The sequence below is a fragment of the Pleurodeles waltl genome, chromosome 9 (assembly GCF_031143425.1).
Source record: "Pleurodeles waltl isolate 20211129_DDA chromosome 9, aPleWal1.hap1.20221129, whole genome shotgun sequence".
Lineage (NCBI taxonomy): Eukaryota > Metazoa > Chordata > Amphibia > Caudata > Salamandridae > Pleurodeles > Pleurodeles waltl.
In genome coordinates this window covers 477,462,255-477,487,673 of record NC_090448.1, presented here as the reverse complement: position 1 = coordinate 477,487,673, position 25,419 = coordinate 477,462,255, and the positions used below count along the sequence as shown (strand labels likewise).

Here is a 25,419-nt window from a genome sequence, read left to right as displayed (position 1 = left end):
CCTGGTCATACCAGTGCTTGAAAGTATGCTCCTCTACCTCAGCTTTTGAGCTGTTAATGCCTTTTCTTATCCCAGACATGCCAGTCTTGCAAACACAGTTGCATGAATAGGACATGCAAAGAAGCCCTTTGTGGCACAGTGGTGCTGGAACACTTTTCTGATTGAGGGACCAGGGACATTAAGTCACAAAAATTACAGGAATTGTAAAAAAGAACCCTGGTGACACTGAACAAGCGAGGGCAGAAAATAATGAAACACTTGAACTCTGGAGCATGTGTTTTTGGGAGGGAAGAAGGTGGATAAGATGGTAGTCCAACACTTTTTTTTAGTATGTCTGTAGTTTGAGGATGCATTATGAAGGTATATTCCTAAACATATGAATTAATTGTGTCAATTGTTACTCAGAAAATGAGTTATTTAAAAGACACCATTAACAAATCAGTCTTAGCCACGCTTGCACACAGGACTAAAAGAAAAGTTTACTTTTTTCCTTACATTGAAACGTGCCTCATATCATCTTCCTCAACTAAAAGACCTAAATGGGCCTCATGGTTTAACATTTGTAAAAAAAAAAGACAATTTAAAAAGAGAGATGTTTACATTGGAGCACCTCATGGGTCTCAATCTGTCATTCTCCATACGACCGATTCATAAGATTGACAAAATTGTGATGGCAAATGCCATCTCTTTGAAGTCACATAACGTAAACAATCATACATGACAAGTAACTGTGCAGTGATTAGTTGAATCTTGTTCTCTGGACTCTGTTCAATTACCATTGACCTCTCACTGCATTTGTCGAAACAGTTATTGTGTCTGAAAAGGAAACTGATCGAAAGGCTTCATTGTTGTCCATTAACTTTCAGATCTGCATCCTGGTCTGGGGCCCAGTTCCACCACCTCTGGTGTGGCACCCTGAATGATCAGCACATATCCACAATTAGAAACCTGCACTGAATCACTTGTCTAAGGAACTAAGGGAGTGACTGAAACAAATTAGTTGAAACATGTTTTGGGTTTAAATTGTAACTGTGAAAGGGTTTTTACATAAGTCTCATACACATAGAACATTGTGGTAAAAGTAAAGCCACTCACTTTATTGAAGAGAGTTGAAAAGACCTCCTGATGACTGTTCATATCAATGCCGCCATATATGGTGAATAGTTCCTCATCATCTTCGGCCTTTATATCTTCAAACACGGAGGCCTGAATCTCTAGATCTTCATCCTCATGGTCCCTATATTAGCATTTGCATCATAGTTGTTCCAAATAGGCAATCAAAAAGGTTTGGTTTAATATCATAGATTTCTACTAGAACATGAAATTATAATGCTTTGCATTTCTAAGATACATCTTCATAATATGCACAGAAGTATCAATCTCATCAGCCTTGAGTTAACACATTGTGATAACATCTCCACTAATTTTAAAAAAACTGACTGTTCATATCCATTGAAAAAATAAGCAGCATTTCCTTCTCGACCTCTAAAAGTATAATATCAGAACCCCACTATCATAAAAAGTCTGCAGCTCTTTTAAATTATGGGAAAACTGAGGAGTTGGGATATGTGGAAGGGTGGAAAGTTGGTAAATGAACACTTACTTGCTAGGTTAGAAGCATGGGACTTCTTTACAGTCCGCAGTTTGGCATGTTCATTTTGTCTAAACACACTACTTCTTTAATGGCATAAGTATGAGAAATGGATGGCGTCAAAGTTTATGGTCATCAAGATGTAAATTGACTTAATAAGGACATTTCTGAAATGCAAGTATCCTTTCAAGGAGGTAATTTTGTGGAATTTTCATTCTGCTGCAATTTAGATTAAATATTTAGGCCTGGTTTCACTAAATCTATTCATGTATATTTATGACTCCACTTACGTGTAACCCTCTGCTGTTTTTACTATTTGCCATTACAGTGAAGTTACACCTAGGTGAGACTTCGAGAATAATTGCATATAATTTCTCACTAAATGTATATATTGAATATATGCAGTTGCTATTTAGTAATATTTTCGATTGTGGGGAGAGACAGACTCTCATAGTGGTGCATCTTCTCTCCCAATTACAACGAAGAGACATGGTTTATGCCACAGCCTCTTTTCATTTGCTTAAACTAAACTGGAACACAAGGGGTTACATTTAGACAGTAAGGTAATACGGCAATGAAGAACCCTCCCTATTATTAGGAGTGTTGTTTCCCTGTGTAAGGCTTATTTATATATTTAACTAAAAAAACATGTTACAGGGCTGTTATAGTTAGGTTCAGATTTTACACACACAAAAACCATAGACATCCACAATATCACTATGGCAAAAGTGCCATGGCCCGACCGCCGGTACTGCCACTTTTTCACCAGCCGACTGCCTGGAGGTGCCAGCAGTCTTAATCTGCCAGGGCAGCGCTACCCTGGGGATTGTGACTCCTGTGTCGCCAACTTTTGCATGGTGGCTCCACCGCCATGCAAAGGCTGGCGGAGACAGGGTGCCGGGGCCCCATGGGAGCCCCTGCACTGCCCATGCACTTACCTGCAGGAAAAGCATGACGGGTGCTGTCACATATGCACTACAACCTTGCTGCCGGCATCAATGCTGTGGGTAGCGGGAAACTCATAATAGGGCCAGCGGGCGAACAACCAAACTGGCAGTCTTCAGACCTAACGACCTAACGAGTGTGGCGGGCGGCCTCCATGCAAAAGCAAAAAAGGTTTCCCATTGCATCAGTGTGGGAAGGGAAACCGGTATGCCATGGGTGTGGGCACCCCAGGACATATCAGGACCTGGGGCATAGGGCCCCCAGGGCCAATAATGGCTCCAGGAGGTGGTGCCAGTAGCCTCTCTCACTATTTAATGCATGGCCAAGCCCCAGGGCTAAAACCAGCCTGGGAGTGGACCCCCTTTGTTTTTAATGACTGGGCCCTGGGGTGTGGGATCCCCGGGGCCAAAAGCTGCTTGTGCCACCTCCCCATTATTCAATATTTAATTACCTCATGGAACCTGGCCCACCTGGGGGAAGGGATAGTAAAAATAAGTGTGGGAAAGAGCACTGTTTTAAACAATAAAAAAGATTCTTCCTGAAGATGCACCGCAGATTCGCAGGAAAAGTTTAAAACAAAATGAGATTTTGGCTCCCGGCAAAGTTCCTAAGGGGCCCCACCACCAAGCGTAGGGGGTCAGGGTATTCCTCCCCTTGTCACAACATGACTTCCACCACTTCCTGGCTGAAGTGGTGGCAGCCAATCAGATCTCATTTTGAGATCTGTTGGATTTGCGGATCCTCCACATCTTCAGATATACATAAATCTTTTTTCTTTAATGACTCCAAAACTACTGAATGGATTACATCAAATCACAAAAAGCACTCTTTCTTGACCAAGATCTGGTGTTATGGAAAATTTTTTTTTTATTTATTTTTATATATATATATATATATATATATATATATATATATATATATATACACAAATATAAATAATTAAAAAAACAAAGGTTAAAGTGATATTAATAGTTAGGTGAAATATCCATCAACAATGTTATGTTTTAAACTCTAAAAACCATAGAAATTCACCAGTTATATTTATCTGAGGGAACTGTAACTCCTGCCCTAAGGTGACTGTAAATTGCGTCCCTGCCATGTACAGTTTTCTCATCAATAATTTCATTTCAAAAGTTGCAGTGATATTAACAATGCTTTCATAGAAATTGTCATGAGTGATGTAATATTTGGGTAATTATAAGTGGATGGCGACGGAGTGAGTTACAGTTACCTTAAGGAACAAGCATTCTTTCTGGACCAAGATCTAGCATTCTACCAAATTTGGTCAAAATCCGTTTAGCGTTTTGGGCTATAGCTGTGTCTAAAGATACTACAGAAAAAAAAGAGTGGAGAAAAGCATTTTTCCCCCCCCCCCCCCTTTTTTCTTGGCCCCCACATGACGGATCACCCTGAAACTTATCATGTGCAATCTAATCAATAAGTAGCAATTTCTTTTAACATTTTGTGTGGAGTCAAACAGTTCCAAAGTTATTAGCAACTCAGTAAAGGCTTTTCCTTTGGAAACATGATCCTGAATATAGCTACCCAGTGGTGATGCCAGAGCTCCATGTAATGTCATGCAAATAGAGGATGCCAAGTTGCTAAATATCAATTGGCTATCATACGCTTTCGGAACTTCTCTGTAAATGATCTCTCCTGTTCTTATTTTTCTCCCAGGAGCAACAGCAGATCATATATGCCATGCTAATTTTGAAATAACATTTGTAAACACTAGAAGCCTCGAAGGATTCTCGTGAGGGAGATTCATCTGAATAATAAAAAAGTCTGTTTTTTAAGGAAACCCAAGCCATTCCCATGGTCCTCGCCCCAGTAGGAGGCACTGTTTAGAGCCAGTCCTGACACCTCTTCCCTGTATGAACCACAACATCTCAGAGTTATATCCTCCCACTTCACAAACACACACAGCCTTGGAGAAGTGCACTCTTGCCCACCCTCATTCACTTTTCAATCATATTTAAAGTTGAGAACACACCCAACCCTCTTAGCCAACCTGCTGCAAAACCCTTGCTGCACACAGCCTTTGACTATGTGAAATGGGCACATTGGTTATAGGGATAAGACTCAGCCAGACCCTGTGTCAAACCCCCTGTAGGCACCCATCACTCCACTGCACCCAGCATTCAGCCATGTGCTGTAGAGTATTGGGTGCAAGCCATGGGCCCATCCCCCAATGGGCACACAATCACTGGCTTTGCATGGGTTATCAGTTTGCAACCTTCTGTTTACTGAAAACTAAGTACTCCATTGTAGCACTTGACTCTCTTAGGGTAGTGATTAGAACAGTGCAAGGCCTACTCAGGAGAGGTGGTGTGGACCAGCACCCCAGTCAGCAGATATGCAATCAACAAAAACCAATAAATCATTGTCCAGTCAGTGATTTTACTAAATAAAGGGAAAAGTATTTTTTATCTCACACACAGCACTCACTACTATGCATTATTTTACAAATGTGTACAAGTAGAAAGGAGGAAATGCCTCCTTGACTCCCTTCTAACAGTTCACACCCCAAGCATTTTAATAAAACACGTACAGGAGTATTTTCTCCTGTTTTTAATCATGCTACAAATGTAGCCTTAGGACCTATGAACAGAGGTCTGGCCACTCACAAGCCTTTATGCAAAAGCACCGGCTCCAAGAGTTCTTGTCACAACGTTAACGAGTTCTGGTGGCCAATAATTCGCCCTGCCCCCCCCCCCCCCCTCTTGGTGGTGCACCTCTGGCAAAAATATGCACATTTGTAGAGTATCCCAGAGGCATTTGGATTTTTCCATTCTCAGTGCACCTTGAGCTATGGAGGCTTATAAGATGACTCCCCCCCCCCCCCCGGGCCCTTAGCCAAACGTCTCTTGTGCTACAACTTTTAATATGTGCCTCAATAACCTTGCTCCTCTGTGAAGCACCTCAGTCCCTTGTTCTCCTTATGTGTGCAGGATGTCGAAGTCTGGAAAGCCCTGCCAGCTCCCCACTCAGCTGACAGTACAGTGCCAGCACAGGAGCCAGATTCAGAATTTTCCTGACTGCTTTATTGCTCACTGGGTGTGGGTGCATTCTCCACCCGCCTCCAGACATGGGCATGGGGGTGGTGAAGATGAACCACTTTGTCCTCAGTTAAATCGAGGGTCCTGGGTGCAAATACAATAGTGGGGAGGAGGGTCAAAGCATACCCCCTCCCGGTAGCTCTTCAGTCGCTTCAGTCTGAGGGAAGACTGAGGGCTCCTTGAGACCTTTTTTGATCATTGAGTATTTACACCAAATAACAAACATTCTCCTGAGTAAAGTTCCATCTTTTTGCCAAATTGTGTTCATTCCATTCAGCCATTATTTCTGTAACAGACAGCAAATGTTCCTATGGGAATTAAAATGAAAATCACACTTTTGGGTCCCCCTTTTTCTTCAGCCCCTGCTGGACAAACAGGTGTGAATTCTTCCACAAATGAGCCAAAACGGATGAGCTTTTCTTTTGAAAGATTTGTGCAGCTTCATCAAATGGTGCCAAGGTTATTGAAGAAACAAAAAATGGCTTTCCTTTGGAAAGTCTCACCTAACTATAACTGCACAGTGCCGGCTAACTAACTTACTTGGCGTTAGTTTCTAATAGGTGTTATTTTATTTCCTTCCTTGCCTCCATTATTTTTTAAGGGATTGTGTTGCAATACCAGTGCAGTCCAGTAGTTTGACAGGTCTTTTCATTGGTTAACTCCAAGGTTGGCCTGGAGTACATTTACACCTGTTTCTCCACCTTTAGGACTGTAGGAATTTGAGTGTAGTTTGTGAATAGCAGTGGCTTTACTCTTTTTTATGTGTTTGTTTTTATTAGCATTTCCCCCCAAACCCATACAATACTTTGCAGTGGCGTAACAAAACTTGAGGGGGCCCCCTGCAAAGTACATGGAAGACCACCACCCTCTCTGGATTCACTCAAGAGCTCTCAGGCCAGGGTGCTGTGATAAGAGGGCCACCTGGAACTCAGACCCCCGCAACACAGGGAATGCGGATGCCTTTATTATGCCACTTGCTCTCTGTTTCCCAACCTTTCCCATGTTACCTCCTAAATTTACTACTCAAACATACTTCTACATGTGTGGGCACCTCTACATAGAAAAGACAGAGGTAGAGGATTCGAGCATAGGTTTGTGGATTTAATTTTGCAGTACGGTTGTGGTACTATTGTAATACTAATTTGCAGACTACAAAATGGACTTGAGTCCAAAGAGATATTATCTGGGATCAAATCTTAAAAGTAGCTTTTGCAATGAAAATAGGAAAGGGGAGAGAAAGGAATCGTAGTTTGACAATACCGTACATCGAGAAAGAGTCAGATTAAGTTAGACAAGAAAATGGAGGCAGGACAGGACTAGGGATCCAAAAGTAGCCCTGGGCGAAATGCTCAAAACAACCCTGCTACCTTTGTCTACTCAATCGATCGTTCTTTCCAGCAATCCATTCTCTCTACTCTCTCTCAGATTGCCTTCTCTCCACTTTCCTCCTGCCTCCCTTTCTTTCCCTCGCTCTCTCTCTATGAACCTAACCCTGGCCTGTTGCAATTAACCTGAGGAGCTGGGAAAAGTGACAGAGGCACCAGGAGTGGTCCTGGCCTCTCATAAACAGGCTTCCAAAGGCTTCAGCCCATGGAAAAGATGTTTGGTTGGATAAAAATCCTTTCCGTCCTGGACTGGAGGAAAGGTCCAAAGGCTCACGAAATATGTCCAACCACAGAGAGAAAATGCAGCCATTCCGGATTTGTTTTCTAAATAATCACCAAATTAAACTCTTCTCTGGTGAAACATGATTACAGGCCAGGCATCACAATGAGCAATAGTTAATAAAGAAGGTGTGATTTTGTAGCAGTTAATTACACTTACGATCGTACATATACGTGAAAATGCTCAATGCAGGACACAGCATGAAGGTGCAACATAGGCCACATGTTCTCAGAAATGTAGAAGGACAATAAAGCATAACAGGTGTACATGAGGGACATACAGAATGTAAACAGCTTACCTCAGTTTAGTTAAAACGTCCAACAACTGAAGACCTGCAAAAAAATAAATATATACAAATAAACGTTCCTGCAAGCTCAAAATTATTTGGAAAATTGAGAATCATGCTGCACTGTAGGTGCTGGAGATAAGGGTGCTGCAGTACCTTAAAAATATACATGCTGGGGTTCAGAAGGCGATGAGGAATAAACATGACTTACATTTTGTTTTTATCTTGTCACATTTACCGTGTGTTCAAAGACCAGGGTCCAATTCCAAGCTCTGTCTTTTGACAAATTGCAGTTTATTCTTTTAAAACTGAGATACGTGTTCACTTTCTAAGACTGCCAGTAAGAGGATTTTGTAAAGGTGCACTATGGGACAATCTTGCTGGGTTAAAGAGGGTGTGATAGTAAATGCTGTAGGATATTGATTTTTCTTTTAATATAAAATTATTTGAATGTCTGTGCATGAACTCTACAAATATTTAAACATTTTTCAGCAGTTATGAAAGCACAAATGAAGCACATTTTGTTATTAACTCTCAAGTGTGATGGAATCAGGGATTTTAATAGGATCAAAACAAATCAAGACAATTTACTTGGCGATGCTCAAATGACCACTGGACTCCAATAGTTGGAGTAAAATTGCATGTCTGTGCAAATTTAACGGCCATTTCATTGGTGTGCTGCCACACTATGCTTCCATGATCAATTTGAGACAGTCTGCTCCAAAATGCACTGCCACATCTTAAGCACTCTCCTGCTGAATCGGTGAAGTTCATTTGTTACGCTTCTTCTTTACAAGAAGCTTGAATTTTTCACAATCTCTGACTTCAGTGATCTAACATTGATGGCAGCACCCCCACTATGAAAACCTTTCCACCACTACTGCGCCATACTCAGGTTCTAATCCAGGCTTTGCGAGCTGAACACTATTGTTTGTTTCTGCTCACATTACTTGTGTATTCTTTTGCACATTAGGTGTTATCTTCATATGGTATGGTGCAATGTGAAATTACGTAACTCAAAATCTTCAATAAAAAGAACTCAGGTATGTGTTGTTTAGTACGCATTTGCAGCTAGCTGTCCCCAACGCATCACATACTGTTTTGTCTAATCTGCATCAAGCAGCAAATAATACTGTGCACATCACGTTCGAGATGCTTGTGAAGAGGCATATTTTGTCTTTGCAAAATCCAATGCTGCTTCTTGGTGGTAAGCCAATGCTAGATGGCAATTAAGTTGTTGCAACTCATGGCTTCAGATATGATGTTAAAGGCTTCCTGATGTATTTACCTATAGAAAGCCCAGAAATGAGGCTACCAGCAAAAAGCATGATCATTTCAATAATCTTCAAAATATTCCGGAAATAAATGTGAAATTCCCAATTTAAAGTGGTGTTTGTGAGGTTTATTGTTTCTCATTTTCAGACTAGGCAAAGCTGACGTTGAAGGATACTACAGCAAATTAAACGTTTACCACAAATTAAATTAATCAAGGCATAATACTTTTGCACATTTCAGTCTCTTTGGGTCTGGCATTAGCCAAGACCTTTAGATGTTGGTACAATTATAGGCATAATATACTTAATGTATAAGGGCTTCCATTAGTCATCTTCATCCATTGGTCTTCTATTGTGACAATCACATGTAGGTAGATGGGCATGACCCCAGAAAAGGTTTTCAGTTATGTGTGATGGCCGTGTACAACGTGCTTTGCTTGTAGCTTTAATAGCCTCTGTATCGGGCATCAGGTATATGTGGAACAAGCTGAAGGGTAAAGATGTTGAAACTCAAAAACAAAAGGGCTTGTGAATGTCACTATGCTTGGGTACATTTAGCATGTAATAAAGGGCCAGATGTAGCAAGCTTTTTGCATGGCGCAAACAGCGACTTTCGCTGTTTGCGCCATGCAAAAAGCACATTGCGATGCTCATTCCCATTTTGCGAGTCGGTAACCTGGTTACCGACTCGCAAAATGGGAATGCGACTCGCGATGTAGAATTGCTTTGTGAAGTGTCACACTGGTGGTAACCCATTCGCAAAAGGGAAGGGGCTCCTTCCCCTTTGTGAATGACCCGGAAAACATTTTTTCAGAGCAGGCAGTGGTCCTATGGACCACTGCCTGCTCTGAAAAAATGAAACAAAAAGTTTTAATTTTTTCCTTTATATTGCAACTCGTTTTCCTTTAAGGAAAACGGGCTGCAATGCAAAAAAAAAACTGCTTTATTTAAAAGCAGTCACAGTCATGGTGGTCTGCTGTCTCCAGCAGGCCACCATCCCTGTGAGTGCTGTGAATCGCAAAGAGGTCGCAATTTGTGACCCACCTCAATAATATTAATGAGGTAGGTCTTTGCGACCCCCTTGCGATTCGCAGATGGTGTCAGGGACACCATCCTGCATCCGGGTTTGCGACCCGCAAATTGCGAGTCACTCAGACTCGCAATTTGCAAGTCGCAAACCCAAAATTTCGTACATCTGGCCCAAAATGGCCATGCAATTAAAAAGGTTTATACTGCACAGCATTAGAAAGTGGAAAATGGAAGGCAGAAGCAAAAAAAAAAAAGAAAAACATCTGGTGTAAAAATTCGAGGTTTCACACTTTAATTCGTTCAACATTGTAATTATATAGCGCTTACTACCTCTGATGAGGCATCGAGGCCCTTTTCGGGGAGTAACATTCGAATTTTGCAAGTCAATAGTTGCCTGGTGTTCAAATGTCAAACATGGCAATAGGTGTTTTTGCTTTTTAATTAAGAAAGAGTTTCATCCTTAAAACTGTACTTTCAGTTTTGGTATTGTGAGGCAGGGAACAAAAATACCAGCATGCAAAGATAAGTTGGCTACAAGGTAGATTTATCTGAAGCAGCCGCACTAACTGTTACTGCTGCACTACAGTGTAAAAATAGCCAATCACATGAGTACTTTTTATTGCTAGTAATAATATTTATAAAAAGCATAAAAAAGGCTTTGCGTACAGACACACAAGCTATAAGTTTCTCAACTATTATTATTTGTTTTTGCCCTTATTCTTTAGATATTGTATGTGCAACAATCAATCCAAAGGCGAATAACATATGATTCTCTCCAACCAGCTTAATAAAAACGCTTGAAGACCTTAAATAATTCTTGCCTTTAGATGGGTAGTTTCACATTTCGTCATTAGTCATCAGTTGTCACCAGGCAAACCCACGTTATTCATTTTATTGGACGATTTCATTGTTTTGATAACAGCAGATTTACAGTTGTGCTATTCTTTTCAGTTCATGCGACTGTCTAAAAGAGGGAGGTATTGTTCATTTCCATGATCACTGTGTGTGTGCCACGTGGCTCAAAAAAGCATTGCTTGTTCAGATCTAGACTAAAAAGTTTCAGAATTAGGTGGCAAATTTACTACTACAGTCTAGGATGATAGATTAAAATTGTCATCAATTACAATCAAAAGAAATTTATTAATTTGGATACAAGTTTCACCTAGCTCTGGATAGCATATGTTCCCTACCTAACAAAGCTTCTGTTGCATTACATTCTTGCGACTGGGAACGAACTATGAATTTTAACTAGAATCTAGTATAATAAATGTTGTGTAATATTATTGCCCACTACTAGACTTCTTTAACAGTGTGTGAGGATTTTTTGCATCACTGCGGCAGTTCCACATGCTTCAGAGGGTTCCCCCTCAGTCCCTCTCAATAATGCATTCATCAAATACTTCTGTGTCTTCTCTTTTCTATTACTTAATTGATGCCTTCCCTTTCAGACATTTTAGGGAACACATCAAGGATTGCCAATAAACAATCCCACAATTGTAGGTATTTGAGGAAATGGCCTGAAAAGGGAAGATCAATTTCGCTCGAGTTCTAAAAACTCATTTACTGATTACTCACAAAGCATATGTCTGTGTCCTCCGATGTCAAAACCAAATTAGGTATTGCTTTGGGGAGAAATGGATGCAACCAGAGTGGGGTAAATTCTGGATTCAATGGAATTGTTCAACTTGTGGATTCAAGGCTGATATAAGGATCGCTGTGTCAAAATATAAACCGGAACACGTTAGTTCCATGACTGTCTACCATTACTGATATAATGGAAGCATCCATAGCTGCTGACGTTACCGATCTCTCAGACGCCTCAGGATTTCAAAGGCAGCAGAAAAAGAATACTGCACCAGGTCTAGTAAAGATTAAGAATAACCATCATTTGGAGTGGGGAGGGGGGCTACTACAACGATTTTATTTAAGTTGATTCTATACTAATGAATATAGGAAACTGTCCAGTGCTCTAAGGCTATTGATTTTTACCTAATACAAGAACGAAATTGTCGAGCTGATAGCAAGAATTAAAAGTATCTTTCTTGAGCGTTTCTTTCTTTTTTAGAGAAGATTGTCTTTTGATGGGGAGGATCTTGTCATTTGAACCAAAACAGCAACACGCTCGTTTTCAATAAGTAGGCAGAATATTCTGAACTTCCTTCAATGCTTATCAAATACTGAAAGGCACTGTAGCGCAATACTATACTAAGTAATTATCATGCAGTTTATATTTACCCTCCCAGGAATGCTATCCGAAAGTAAAGCTTTGCTTGTAATTCTAATTGCAAGATGCTCAATAAGCAACACAAAGAACAGGGGAGGGGATAAAGGGCAGGATTCCTCTATACTACCAGTCTCTCATATGCTCCCTTATGTATTTTTCCTATGAATATTATGAACGTGGAAGAACATCACTTGGATTAAAACCACTGTCAAAAATTCCCAATCCCCCAGATTGAAAGCCTTCCCTGCATCAAAAATTGCTATCAGCTGATTTCTCCCTCATAGCCTCAACTAGTAAAGGTGTTTTGGAAACCAATGTTCACCAAAGGATGCAGCCCACCTTGTCCTGAAACTGGCTTATTAATTTAGGAGGTAGTGACCACAATCTACTTAATAAAACAGAACCTGGTTAGGATTAACGAAAGTTCTTTTAGAATCTCTACTGAACACCTGGTAGCTATGGAACAGTCAACAGGTAATCCCCATAGAAGCAGGGAAGTCCAAGGCTGAGGCCAGCAAAGTTTCCTCAAAATGAAATACATAGTTGTTAAGCTCCCACAGAAGTCTTCTGTATTGGTGGTCAAAAGCTTGTAGCAGGATATAGCTGCATTTTGTGGGTGCCAAATACACACCCGTCAAGCTCATGTAGAGGCCTTCTGTTTTGGTGGTGGTCAAAAGCTCAACGAGATCTAGCGGGGCAGTGAGGCAAGTTCGGAAGCTGTAGCCAGGCAAGGTTCCAAGTGGCTGGATACCTTTACCACGAGGTTCTGCTGAACCCAAGCTTAGTGCAGCAAATGGTTCTGAGCAGGACAAACCTGGTTTTCTTACCCACTTTAGGTGGGACCTCCCTGGGAAAGGTTTAGCACTTTGTCCAGTCCCAGAGAAGTAGAAAAAAATGACTAAGTATCACTTTTCTCCAACTGCTGGCCAAGCTGTTTCTGATAAGTACTTCCGCCAGCAGGTCTTCAGGGAAGGCGGCTAGGCACTAGATCTCTCTTCATGAAGGTTTCCTGCTGTGTTCAGACTTCTATGGTCAGCGGAGCTTTACTGGATTCAGGAGTCCTTCAGCTATTTGTTTCCCTGGAGCAGGAAAACAGTAGGCCAACCACAGCCTTGGGTGCCAGCAGGAGCCAGAAGTCCTCGAGTCTTTTAGAATAGGACCCTTCCGTCTCTTTAGGTAGAGTCTTCACATTTTTAGGAATGTTCTGTGGAGGGGGTGGTGTCAAGGTGACGTCTTATACTGTGCAATAGCAAGTGACTGGTCAATTTAATTGTCTCTACTCAGTTTTGGCTACATTCTCACCTCATGCCCATCAGGTTTTGAACACTGCCTTTTTGCTCTACTGTAAAAATTCCCTGAAGCCCTAAATTCAAAATGACAGAAATAATCTTCTTTCTGGAGGCACTGCAGGCAGGTCCTTAGCCACACTCCTATTTAGATGAGCTCTCCTCCCAGCTGCCATATTTAGGACTGGCGCTCCCTAATTCTGGGTTTGGAGGGCTCTGGGACCAAACCAACTCCATTTGGAAACAGAAAGTCAAAAGAAGAAGTGTTAAGGCTATCCGTTGTTCTGTCATATCTCCACTACCCCTTCCCAGTGGTCTAATTCCTGTAAGTGGTCAATTGTTGACAGCACATCTGCCTTCCTGGATCCAGTGGGCATGCAAAATCATCTGCTCCATCTATAAATGTGTATTGGCCTCTGAAGATACAATGAGTGGCATAACTGGTTTTAAACCAAATCTGACTCAGGCGGCTAAAAAATATTTTATGAAGTTATTTTTACATACATGTAATCAAAACACTTTTTTTCACCATTAAATCAGGTTTGTAAAGTGAAGGGGAAAATAACCGACTTTTTTTAGTATGTTCCCAAGCGAAAATGCAAAATAAATATTTAAATAACATCCAGGTATTTCCTTTGAAAATATAGCTGAACCTTTGCAATAGCTTGTAAGCTTTCAGTCATTGTGAGGGAAAACTTTAAAGATATAGGGCCTGATTTAGAATTTGGCGGAAGGGTTACTTCATCACAACAGTAACAGATATACCATGCCAAACTCTAAATCAAGCCCTTAGTGTGAGATATATATATATATATATATATATATATATATATATATATAACATGCCTTTCCTGTTGGGTTTATAAGGGACACTTTTCCCTTGCCATGTGTTTCTGCTGTGCCTTTAAACTGCGGACCAACCAAAGCACAGTGGTGCTCCTAGCAACCATATATTTGTCAGATGTGGGTAGTGTAAATATATAAATACACACAGAAGCAAACACATGAAATTCAAATTCTATGCCACTGCTGCAATGTCCTAGTCAAGTTTACTTTTCTCACAGAAAGGTTAACTAGCTCAATTGGATGAAAACAGTTTTATCAGTATCATTTTAGGGGCTAAGCAAAATTACTGTGGCATTGAATACCAGTGTCCTAGTGAATAGAGTCCCAGTTTCAGTAAAAAAAATAGGGGCCAAAAAAAGGGATAAAGCTGGGGGTAGTGACCATTCAGAAAAGGTGAATTTGCCATGGTTGACTCCAAAGACAAGGAAACCAATCAATTAGATAATATCTTCAGTTATATATTCTACTCCATATTCAAGCTCACCGTGGCACTTATATCATAAAAGTAGATATTGGTACACACTTCTATTAATAAAATCATGGCCCCAAATAAACCTACACATCAAACTCTGAGATACCTAACTGTTTGGATCAAGATAAAAGATGCACATCTTTGAGTCCACAAACCAACCAGAAACCAAACAGAGCAAGATTTGAAAAAACATAAAATGCAGAGCAGAATTTTATTTGAAGATCAGACTCGAGGCTAACACTAACATATACAACCTACTATTGCACCTAATACCATGTTGTGAACGTAACAAGGAAAAAATGAAAACATACCTATAAATTCATTCCTCAGTTGGGTGCGAAGGTGCAGTTCCTCTGATCCAAGAACAATTGCATTGATAACACTGAGCAACGTGACCATATAGGGCACGTTGTCTGTTGAGGACAGCTCATTCATTATAACACTGAAGCGATACTGCTGGTTTTTCACCACCTGTAGACAGGGTAAAGTGTATAAGAGTCAGTACTGCAATCTGAAGTTCAGGCCAAATAAAATTTCTATTGGCAACTTGAGTAAAGTTCTCACAAACGAAACCTATTTGAATATGTTTGCAAACTTTTGTGGTTTTAGATTCCATTTACACATTTCATAGACGTGCACATTAGACCCAGAAGAAAATGACAAGGGCTTGCAATCTTTACGATTATGAACTTTTGTTTTTAAGCATGTCAAAATATCATTTCTATTATTCCCTAGGAGACACTGGAAAACTGGATTAAATTTGCAGAAATATATTGATATCATAAGAGCTTTTGTTGAAACATTTCAAAGCAAAGAATCAACTAAAAATGGATGCCGTGATCAATGGAGAACTTAATGCAGCCAACATAAAAGGTAAGAAGATAGAACTGTATTACCTCACTGCAGCTCAGAATCTCCCTTGTGGTGCACTGAAGCCAAGAAAATGGTGAAGGTTTTCAGATTGCATTTTTTTTTTTTAGCCATACTGAACTTCAGGATTACATTTGTGCATCTGCTTAAAGGGCTTCATAGATAATGCTCTAAATTCAGAAACGGAAATGGGCTGTTCATGCTACCTTGCTATGTTATATTCAAGGCAGCAGACAGATCAAAAGAGGAAACTCCTGGATCCACAGCAGTCTCAAGAAGTCAACCATTAGCCATAACTAACTCCCAAAGATTTGCTTTACAGTGCCAAAGCCAACTCACAAGGACACTCGGAAACTGTAGGAAACAGCCAATTCAATTAGTTATATGCTCTGAAATGGTAGGGAAGTCTTCTGGTCCTACCATGTCGAGGGAGTTCTGTCACCAGCAGGTTATGGATCTGTCCAGGACCTATTTTTTGATGATGTATAGATTTTGTAAGTAATCATATAATTACAATTTAAAATTCTAATAATAAATCAAAAATTGCAGATATGATTGTTACCACTCTATAATGCACAGATTCTGCACCCTTTTTCCATAAAAGTGAATTTTTACAAATGAGAAAGGAATTTCCAGTGAAAGTTCCATCACCACACTTCAGCCCTGTGGGTCACCTTGGGGTGAATTAGCCAGTTCTGGATCAAAGAGACGGGAACGAATTTCAGGATTATAAGGATACATTTCTCTCTAATGGGTTCAGCAGGGAGGTGTGAACGCTTCAGTGGAAGAGACAGGGGATTTGTCACTATTCAGATCTAGGAGCGAGTCTAGGAGTGAGTCAAGCACTTTTATGGTTTTGTATAACCGAAATAAAGTTAAATGATAATGATTATGATTATGATGAGTCAAGCAAGGAATTATCATGGTTAATCTAGTCAGTCATTGGGGATGAAATCTTACCAATCATAATTAAGACCTTAGTTTCCAAATCCAATTTTCAGAAAAGTGATGTACTTCATATTTCACTAGTACATGGCTGGTGGCATACAATACAATGTAGAGCTCCATGAACCAAAATTGTAAAATTGTGAATCCCTCTCTCAGTTTGGAAGAGCGTTCCCTTTCTAGCCAAACCACATGTGGGTCTTCTAGTTCAACTCCACGGGCCTCACAGCAAATTTCCTTTCCTCTCCTGACAGTTGGTCCAGGACTCAATTCAGTGTCCTAAGACTGCGTTCTAAGAGTGGAAAGGCGCTAATGTGCCCATTCAAACCTGGAGCACTCATATGTTCCCTCCTTCCCATCCTGGGTATTGTGTGGTCTGTCTTTTGTAGTGGAAGCTGAAGAGCAGGAACAAAAAATGTGAAATTGGTGCATCCCAAACAGGAGTCTGTATGCCTTCTGAAAGGCACCTCAGTTGAGTTCATCAGAATATAGGTTATCTACTATAAATGCTATACGGTTGATAATATGTGTGCTTTCCTGCTGTGTGCAGTGAAGCTGGTCATTATTTAGTGCATTGAAAGTGGTGGCAAAATTGAAATAAACATTTATCAATGTCTTTCCATTTAAAATGAAAACTTGTGTCTGAGCTGTGACAGAAGACTTCAACCCCGCAGTGGTCAAAATATAAAAATGCAGAGCAAAAAAATGGGGGAGGGACATGGCAGAAAAAGATCAATGCCCTTACATACCAGTTCGGTGAAAGAGGATTGGTCATCTGATAGTGCAGATTCTTTAAGTCCATGGATTGAAACATGTTAATATAAAACAACAGTATCAATAAATACAATATGAGCTGACATACTGATTAAAACAGTGGTCTATATTTAACTAGAAGTACTTAGGTGTAGGAGGTATTGGAGAGTTTCTTCCAGACAATAAAGTTAAAACGTACTAACCAGGTCCTTCTTGCCCTACAATTTCCAGATGGTTTCTCCACCTGTAAATTGAACACGTACAACTTTTTACTTAAATTCTGAGGTGGGAATAATGTAAACGAGGATGAGCATGGGCTCTGCTTTTGTTTTAATCTCAATACTTTCAGAAAGACTGTCCATGATCACTACTGGGCCAGCAATATCTTATAGTCTTAATTCAAGTTAAGTGAACACTTTAGCTTCCTAGATGAAGTGGAGTGAGGCTCTTCAGGTATTTAGAGATACTGAGCTTTTGAGGCAAAGATGTATTTGTCAGGCAGAAGCTTAAGGAAATCCGATTACCCATATTTCAGTGCATTTAGATAGATGAGGTAGCACCACACCACATCACACCCACCCCAAATAGAAAGCAAATGCTGTCCGTCAGAAAAAAGGTAGAGGAAACAAAGCCAAACACTGAGTGATAAAATTATAACAGTGGCAACAGCAAGCTGCCACTCCAACTCTAAACTAACTTTTAAGCTTTAACAACCAGTGTTGTGCTTCTAGAAAAAGGAAATACAGTACTTTCAACCCAAGTGACACACTACAACACAATGTGGAAGTAAATCACTGTTTATTGCCAAACATTGACTGAAACCCATGCTGCACCCACCTTGTAATGATCCAGGGCATCCAGAGCCAATGTGTACCCCTTTGAAGAATACATGCACAGTGCAGCCAGCAACTCAAACACCTGTTTTTTCACCATTACATTTGAGGTATCCAAAGCTGCAATAAAAGACAAATAATGAGTACATTTTCACCATGTTTAGCAATTAACCTGACAGAACCTCTGCATTGATTAACTGGAGCACCAAGATTCAGAATGTCCATTGAAATAGATTGACTGACTTCTTATATAATAGCAAAGACTGAATGCTCACAAAATGTCTTATAAAGGTGTCTGCATGTTTTTAGGTTGTAGCCTATCAGACAGTGAGGCTGTCTGGTTTGTTAAAGATATTTTAGGGGCAGTCAGAAAGCAGACCTAAGAATCCATTCTGCTCGTTGCTGGCCATTGGCTTTGTGATTTGTAACTCAATTTTTCTTGCTTTCCATTTGCTGGAGTTATTTGTTTTAGGCTGCCCTGCTTCCGTTTGTACCTTCCCTTTCCCAAACATTATTTACAGTATCCTTCCAAGTGCTCCCTTTCTATAAACAGGCCTGTAAAGCTTGTTCTTATCCCATCACATTTAGTGTGCATTCGAAGAATCAGTTCAAATGTCAAGTGTTGTATTCTGAGGGAACGCGTTTGCTTTTCTTTCTCCAACTTCAATGTGAGAGGATTTATGTGACAATTTTGCTCAATACTGTGGGTAGGATAAAGTTTTTTTCTAGCTCCACACCTCTGCACTCTACTCTGTACCACTCCACCCTACACCTCTGCACTCTACACCACTGCACTCTATACCTCTCTACTCTACCCTGTACTAATCTACTATATGCCAATGCACTCTTCGCCACTCTACTCAAACACCACTCCAGTCTTGGCAACACCAATCTACACTGCACAACTCCACTCTTTTATATGCATAGCTCAGTGGGATACTGTTTTGGTCAGAGATCCTTTCATTACTGTGCATTTCATAAGTTACAAACATAATTTAGCACAATGGGCTATTAAATGGCATCAAAGAGCTGCATGCAAACTGCATAATGCAGGTTAGAAGGTTGTGTTTTTCCCAGTCTTTGATTATTCTATTTTTTGCTTAAAAGGATTTGTTTGGGTAAAAAATAAATTGTTATTAGTAAAGTTAAAGCTAGCCACTGTGCCATGTTCCGAATCCTGAGGTTATGCTTCCCCAGACCAAACAATCTTAAAAAGTGCCTACCAGTATGGATGACATGGGAACCCTACACCTTGTAGTCCCCTTTGTCTTATATAACATTTTCTGTACACTGATTTGCACATGTATGATTTATTGTCTCTATATATGTGAGTGATTTAAAGAGCTCCAACACCCTAAGTTGGTAAGATAAGTGCTATGAAACACATGCAATATCTTTGAGAGAAGGTCAATGGAGAGATGGGAGGCACTGTTAGAGGGTGATTAAGATATTGAATCTTCAGAGGACCAGATCCTCCTCCAATACTGCAGGGGTTTAAGTCCTATCCTGTGGGTAAGAGGTCTATGCTAAAGTTCCAGCCGGAGGGGGGTAAGTGGGGTACTGGGGGGAAGATTCATAAGGAGTCTTAAAAAACGATTCTCCACCAGCTCCATGTCGCTAGCATTCTCATGTCCCCAAGTTCCCCATCATATAAAGACCCCCAAGTACTTGTAGGTTGTAGATTTGGAGGGCCAGAGATAGCGGGCTAAAGCTAGAGCCTTCAGGGCCCTCATGATACCTCCTGTGTAGTGCTCTAAATTGAGTTTACACTTCTTAATCTGGCCTGTCCTGCCAAATAACCCTGTGAGAGTGTACCTTAGATATTCAAATGTTTGGACTCTCTCCAGAGGAAAGCCATTAAGAGCCTCATGTGGACAGGGCATGTGGCAGGGATTCAAGACCATATACTTTCTGTTTTTCAGATTGATCTCCAGGCCTCTCTGCCTGCAGAAGTCACCAAAATGGTGTAGCAAATTTTTGGGAATCTGGAGATTAGTAAGGGGTCATCAGCAAACAGGAAGGCCGGGACCTTCCTACTGGCCAAACACAGGGAATCATGCTTGCACAGCTCGAGATGGGCCAAAAGATCATGGATATAAAATAGCAACAGGGACCAGGATAACATGCACCCCTGCCTTACTCCTGGTTTGTATTATGTGTTATGCATGCACTTTATTGTTTATGGTGCTATAACCAGATCTTTTCAATTTTATTGAGATGCTTTTTAATATAATGATGTACTGTATTTTCTTTTATGTGCTTTTATGGCAAATTGCTCAACAAAGTACATGGCATACATGAAAACATAATTCTTGTACAATACAGAGATGTCCTCAGGAGGAAACATCCCTTAATACCTGCTTTGTGAACACCTGCTTTGTGATCTTATTTAGGCAGAATAAATGGAACAAAGGTCACCTGAGACGGGTATAAGTAGGACAAGTGATATTGTGAAACCTATTGGCATGTTAGGCTAAGGGTCGGCAGTAAGATGGATTGAAAAGGAATGTGTTCTAGAAAAGCTATATGATTTGGAAATAGAGTAGTGAGTGGTTCAGTGTACTTTTACGGACTCATTACTAACCAAGGTAGAAGGGGGGGCGAGAGCTAGAAAGAAGTCTGTCAACACAGGACTAAGATAATCAAAGGGACATGCTTAGTACAGCTGAGGGACTATTTAAACAAGATCATAAGTCCAATATCAATTTACCTCTATATCATTATAGAATGCACTCCGTGAATATTTTGGTAAGCGAAATATTTTGCCACAATAGGACAAACTGTGAACACTCATCTTTCTCAGAGAGTGCCACTTATACAGATACTCCACCTCCTTGCACACTAAAAAGCAGTAAATATATTACAATCAGTTTACTGTAAGACAGATTAAAAAAATAAGGCACTTCAGAATGTATGGAAACATGAATAGATTCCATCTTAGCAGGACTGATCCATTGTGGGCAAACAAACATTTTGCTTTAAATCACACCTTTCTGCTGATCACTGTTCGTTTAGAAAAAAAAACAAATCATAATAATAAAAAGGTACTTCTTGTTTCTGTTGTTAAAACTGCAGTTGTTATTATTCTCTGTGACCTACCTTGATCCCTTTCTGCTAAATCTGGCAGCAGACATTGTCACTTCACAACTCAACTGTAATAACATCACATTTCAACAGCTTATTACAGGTGACTAGAAATGGTACAGGTACAGTTAGAAGGTAAAAAATATATTAGAGACAGACTTTTGTACAGGAATTGTAGGCTTCCATGCACTATACCCTGATATTTAAACTATGTGCACTCAGTGATAGAACCTCTTATACCAATTTATAAAATAGTCAGAAATCTGTGTGTGAGAAGGGTGTGTGGAAGGGCGGTACTGTATAAAAAATAAAAATAAAAAAAAAGCCTTGTCTCTCCATATATTCTTGATTTTAAAGTGTTTTTAAAAAAAAATCTCTGGTAGCTATCCGATACTGGATCAGCAACCAGAAACATTCAATGCAAATAACCACTATCCAAGTGGCAACAATTTGCTGGTAAACCCAATTACTTGAAATACATACCAGCCACTCTCCTTTAAATACCACCTTCAGCCAAATTTCATGAAGAGAATATGATAACGATCACTGTCAGTTTATGTTCCAATCCTAACTACCTGGTCTTTGCACATCCCATGAAATTTTGATGTTAACTAATGCATGTGAACTTAGAAAAAACAATAGTGAGGAAGTTGTGAAACCTGGTTTAGAAATGGGTTCTTTCTGCAAAACACTGTGTTACTTGGTCCCAAAGTGAAGATAATATTCCACTAACAATGCTAATTGCACCTCCTGTATTAGCCTGGAATTCCACTTTTTGCCACTGTGCACTCGGTTCCTATCCAGCACATAATGCTAGTTATGACATTTGGGCAACATTTAACATGTTTTACAACCTCGTACTATTTTAGAATGTGAAATTTGGTGAAAATCAATGAAAATGACCGTCAGATCCTTGTTGCTTTGCAATAAATTTCAAATTTTTCCTAATTATGTGTATTTATATTTAGTTACAAATACAGGGTAAATTTCTCTGAGAGCATCAGAGCTCAGAAACTTTTAGGCTTCAAGGTGCTAGAAGTGAAAGGGAGATTAATCAAAAAGCCATATGCAGCCAGGGAGAATCCTTCAAACCTGTGGGGATGATGTGGCCACACTTTTCAGTAGAATAGATCATGTTTGAAGAGTAGCATCTTAAGATTATTCTTGAACTGAATGAGAGACTGGTCAAAGTTGATGTGTGGATGGTTATTTTAATTTCTCAGGGTACAAAGAGAAGGTTTTTTTTTAGTTCAAACTGTTGATGTCCTGGCTTCTGATCATCTAACAACCCATGCAATTGTTAAATGATTATACCAGTAAGGCGTGGTGTTTGTTACAGCATTGTTTGTGGCCCAGCAGGTATTGAAGAGGAATGCCTCAAATGGAAGCCAGTGTAGATCTTTCAGGGTGGGTGGCATGTGATCAAATTTCTTTGAAGGATAATTTCAAGTCAAAGATGAAGGCAAGGAATTTTGTGTTCGGGATGGAAAGTCAGGCAGCTTATCCTATCAGAACAGGCAGGGAATTAACAAATCCACCATAAGAACGAGACAGTCTTTCAGGCGGAGAAATAAGAGGACATTGTACGAGGATATCCAATTGTCACTTCAGTACATCTACTACACAAGAAGGAGGGAAGTCGGGAGAACATCATGAGAGGGCATAACCTGACTGTGCCATTGTGTTCTTCCAAAATGTGGATGAGGGAGTAATCATCTTCATATATAATGTGTGCACATCTCTTTCATATAATGTGGTGCACTGAAATGTATATCAGTAAGGTGCACATATGATTAAAGCCCTATAAATGTTTCGATGTAAACAGCATTTATTAATCCTTTTTGAAATATGTTGATGTTACACTGTTTAGAAATAATATTTTCATTGGCATTTATATTCATTGCATCATGAGAGAAATATGTATACTCATTTGAATCAAATATGCATTTATTTCTGTATAAATATGGCCGTAGCGAAGGCCTAAATTTCTTTTAATGGTTTGCCTTCCCATGAGAAGCTTGTTTTGCTGTGCATTTCTTTGAACTGCAGGTGCGATGGTACCAGCTACTGGCTAATGAACAAGTTATTGTTCCTGTGTGATAAGGGGGCCTGGGAAGAGATGTTACCAAGGACGGAAAGAGCAGTGTAAATTCGTAACTCCCTAAAGCATGGGAGAGACCAAGGACAAGCACCTTCAAGATGAAAGGATGAAAGTGTCAATTAAATGTACGCTTTATAACTTTGTATTTCAATGGAAGGTTTTGGCCGTGAGGGCAGCCTTTTGGAGATCCAGGGTATTAAGTATTGTTTAGTTAGCTGATTTCCTAGATATATTTAGTTAGATTTCCTTTGCCCCTAGACTAGAGTGGATCTATGAGGAGTACAGACATCTCATTCTTTGTTAAATTCTGTGTCTATACGCTGCTCACTTATCTCTTACCAGATCATGTACAGAGGATTCTGTAGTGCTGACATTGTTTTCTAAAATCCTTGTTGATATAGAATAGTCAGGGACATAGAACAGATGGTTAGGCAGGAGAACTTAAGCCTGACTTCAAGGCACTATACGCTTTTCCTCATTTTCTTTATCACTGCTATTGAAGTATTGGCCTTTTATATACCAATCAATTTTCATGTGGTGAGCCACTTTGACTCACCTTTAGTAATAATTCACATTTATGGATTACATTTCAGACTCATGTATGCAAGTCTGGCTTGGAGTCTGTAATAAAACCCTTTAAAACTTTAAAACCATCTTTGAGGTTGAATGTGTGACCAAATGGGTTACACTGGAAAATTTGTTTGAAATTTTATGTCGCTCTCTTGACCCTTTGGAAAAGAGAGAAAAAGGTTCATCGGCCTAAGAACTGGAAACCGCCAAATCAGATGGTAGCAGATATCAATGGTTCTCTTTCTGAAGTGAGGAGAACTTAAACCATATTCCAGAGTAGTTGGTCACCGGGCCCCAAACCTTAATGTCCGGATCTGGAGGATTGGCGAAATGGCGGAGACCGGGAAGAGAGTTGTGCTGGCAGCAGTGGTGTATTAATAGGGTTGTGAATTGCAGCAGTTCGTACTTAGTTTGCTGCGTTTGTGAGCCTGGGTGGTGTCTTGCGGAGATGTTTTGTATGTTGTGTGATTGTGGTGATTTATAAAAATGTTGAGGAGGTAATCGTGTCCGGCATGACTTAAGATCCTAGGATAGCATTAAAAGGTGTAGAACTAACTACGGTATATTAAATTGTCTGCTAAGTGGTTGTGTTCATTGTGAGGCGTCGTCATGCGCCACCTAAGATAGGGATTTCTTTTGGGTGAATGTGAGGTAATTAGTATAGTAGATCTTAATGCACAGGGAGAAGGTGTGCTGATCTAGAGGATACACTGCAGGACGAGGTTTCATTTGAAGTGCTTGGAAACTTCTTGTGTGTTTGAAAACTATTTACTTTCTTACCGAAGCAGACAAACGTTACTGTATTGTATTTTTGTACATGTGTAATATTGTGGACAGAGTGTGCGTGTAGATTGTAAAGGAAGAGGAAAAGTGCGAGGACTGAGGTCCACGTCATAGTGTGCCACACTGCCATAGGTCGGTTAGTATAGTGCCACCTGTTATTGGCTGACAATATCATAAGGAGTCGCACTGCAACTGATGGTTGCTTTGAAGCAAGGGACTGTGTGTATGGCATTGTTTTGAACTGAAAAGGAATTTCTGAAATTCGTTGACGTGGATTAAGAAAAATAAGTGTTTTAAGATTATGCAAGACTTGTTTAGAGGTGATGTTCCTATTCCTAGCAGGGACGGTGAGGAGGTGCCATCCAAAGGTCACTATATGATGATAAATGTAGGGCTGCATAAGTGTGTTTGGCTTGGTCAATGGCACAAGATCACTGAAAAGGAAGATGCATTGAGATTCTCCCCAATATGGCACATTTAATTTGAGAATTATCGAACATTTGAGGAGGGTGCTATACGAAATTAAGCCATCTCCTAGTCCCACACAATATGAAGCACTCAATGTTTGAAAGCATACAGCACATGCCAGAGAGAAAGAGAAATACCAGGGTAGAGCACAGAAAGCTATACGCACCTTGCGGATGGTAGGTGGGACGCTGAACAGAAAAGATGGAGGAGAGATAAGATAGAGGAAATTAAGCTGTATCCAACCAGAATGCAGAGGGAGAGGGTGATAAGGGGAAGAACAGGAGAAAAACAAATTAAGTCCAAAGGTAATAGGCGATGAGGAGAAGCTAGTGATA

At 40.1% G+C, this 25,419-nt stretch overlaps 1 protein-coding gene across 4 annotated transcripts in view; it reads right to left on the bottom strand.

Annotated features, from left to right (window-relative positions):
* Nucleotides 1-25,419, bottom strand: part of INF2 (inverted formin 2) — a 303,640-nt gene that overhangs the window by 131,103 nt on the left and 147,118 nt on the right. For 3 of the 4 annotated variants that reach the window (XM_069207311.1, XM_069207313.1, XM_069207312.1), the window contains exons 3-6: nt 18,083-18,198; nt 14,989-15,148; nt 7,559-7,592; nt 1,096-1,237 (exon numbers count right to left, since the gene is read on the bottom strand). In XM_069207311.1, the coding sequence (XP_069063412.1) occupies nt 1,096-1,237; nt 7,559-7,592; nt 14,989-15,148; nt 18,083-18,198 (452 nt within the window). Of the gene's footprint in view, nt 1-1,095; nt 1,238-7,554; nt 7,593-14,988; nt 15,149-18,082; nt 18,199-25,419 lie in introns of those variants that run through there. The other variant, XM_069207314.1, reaches the window with a different exon arrangement.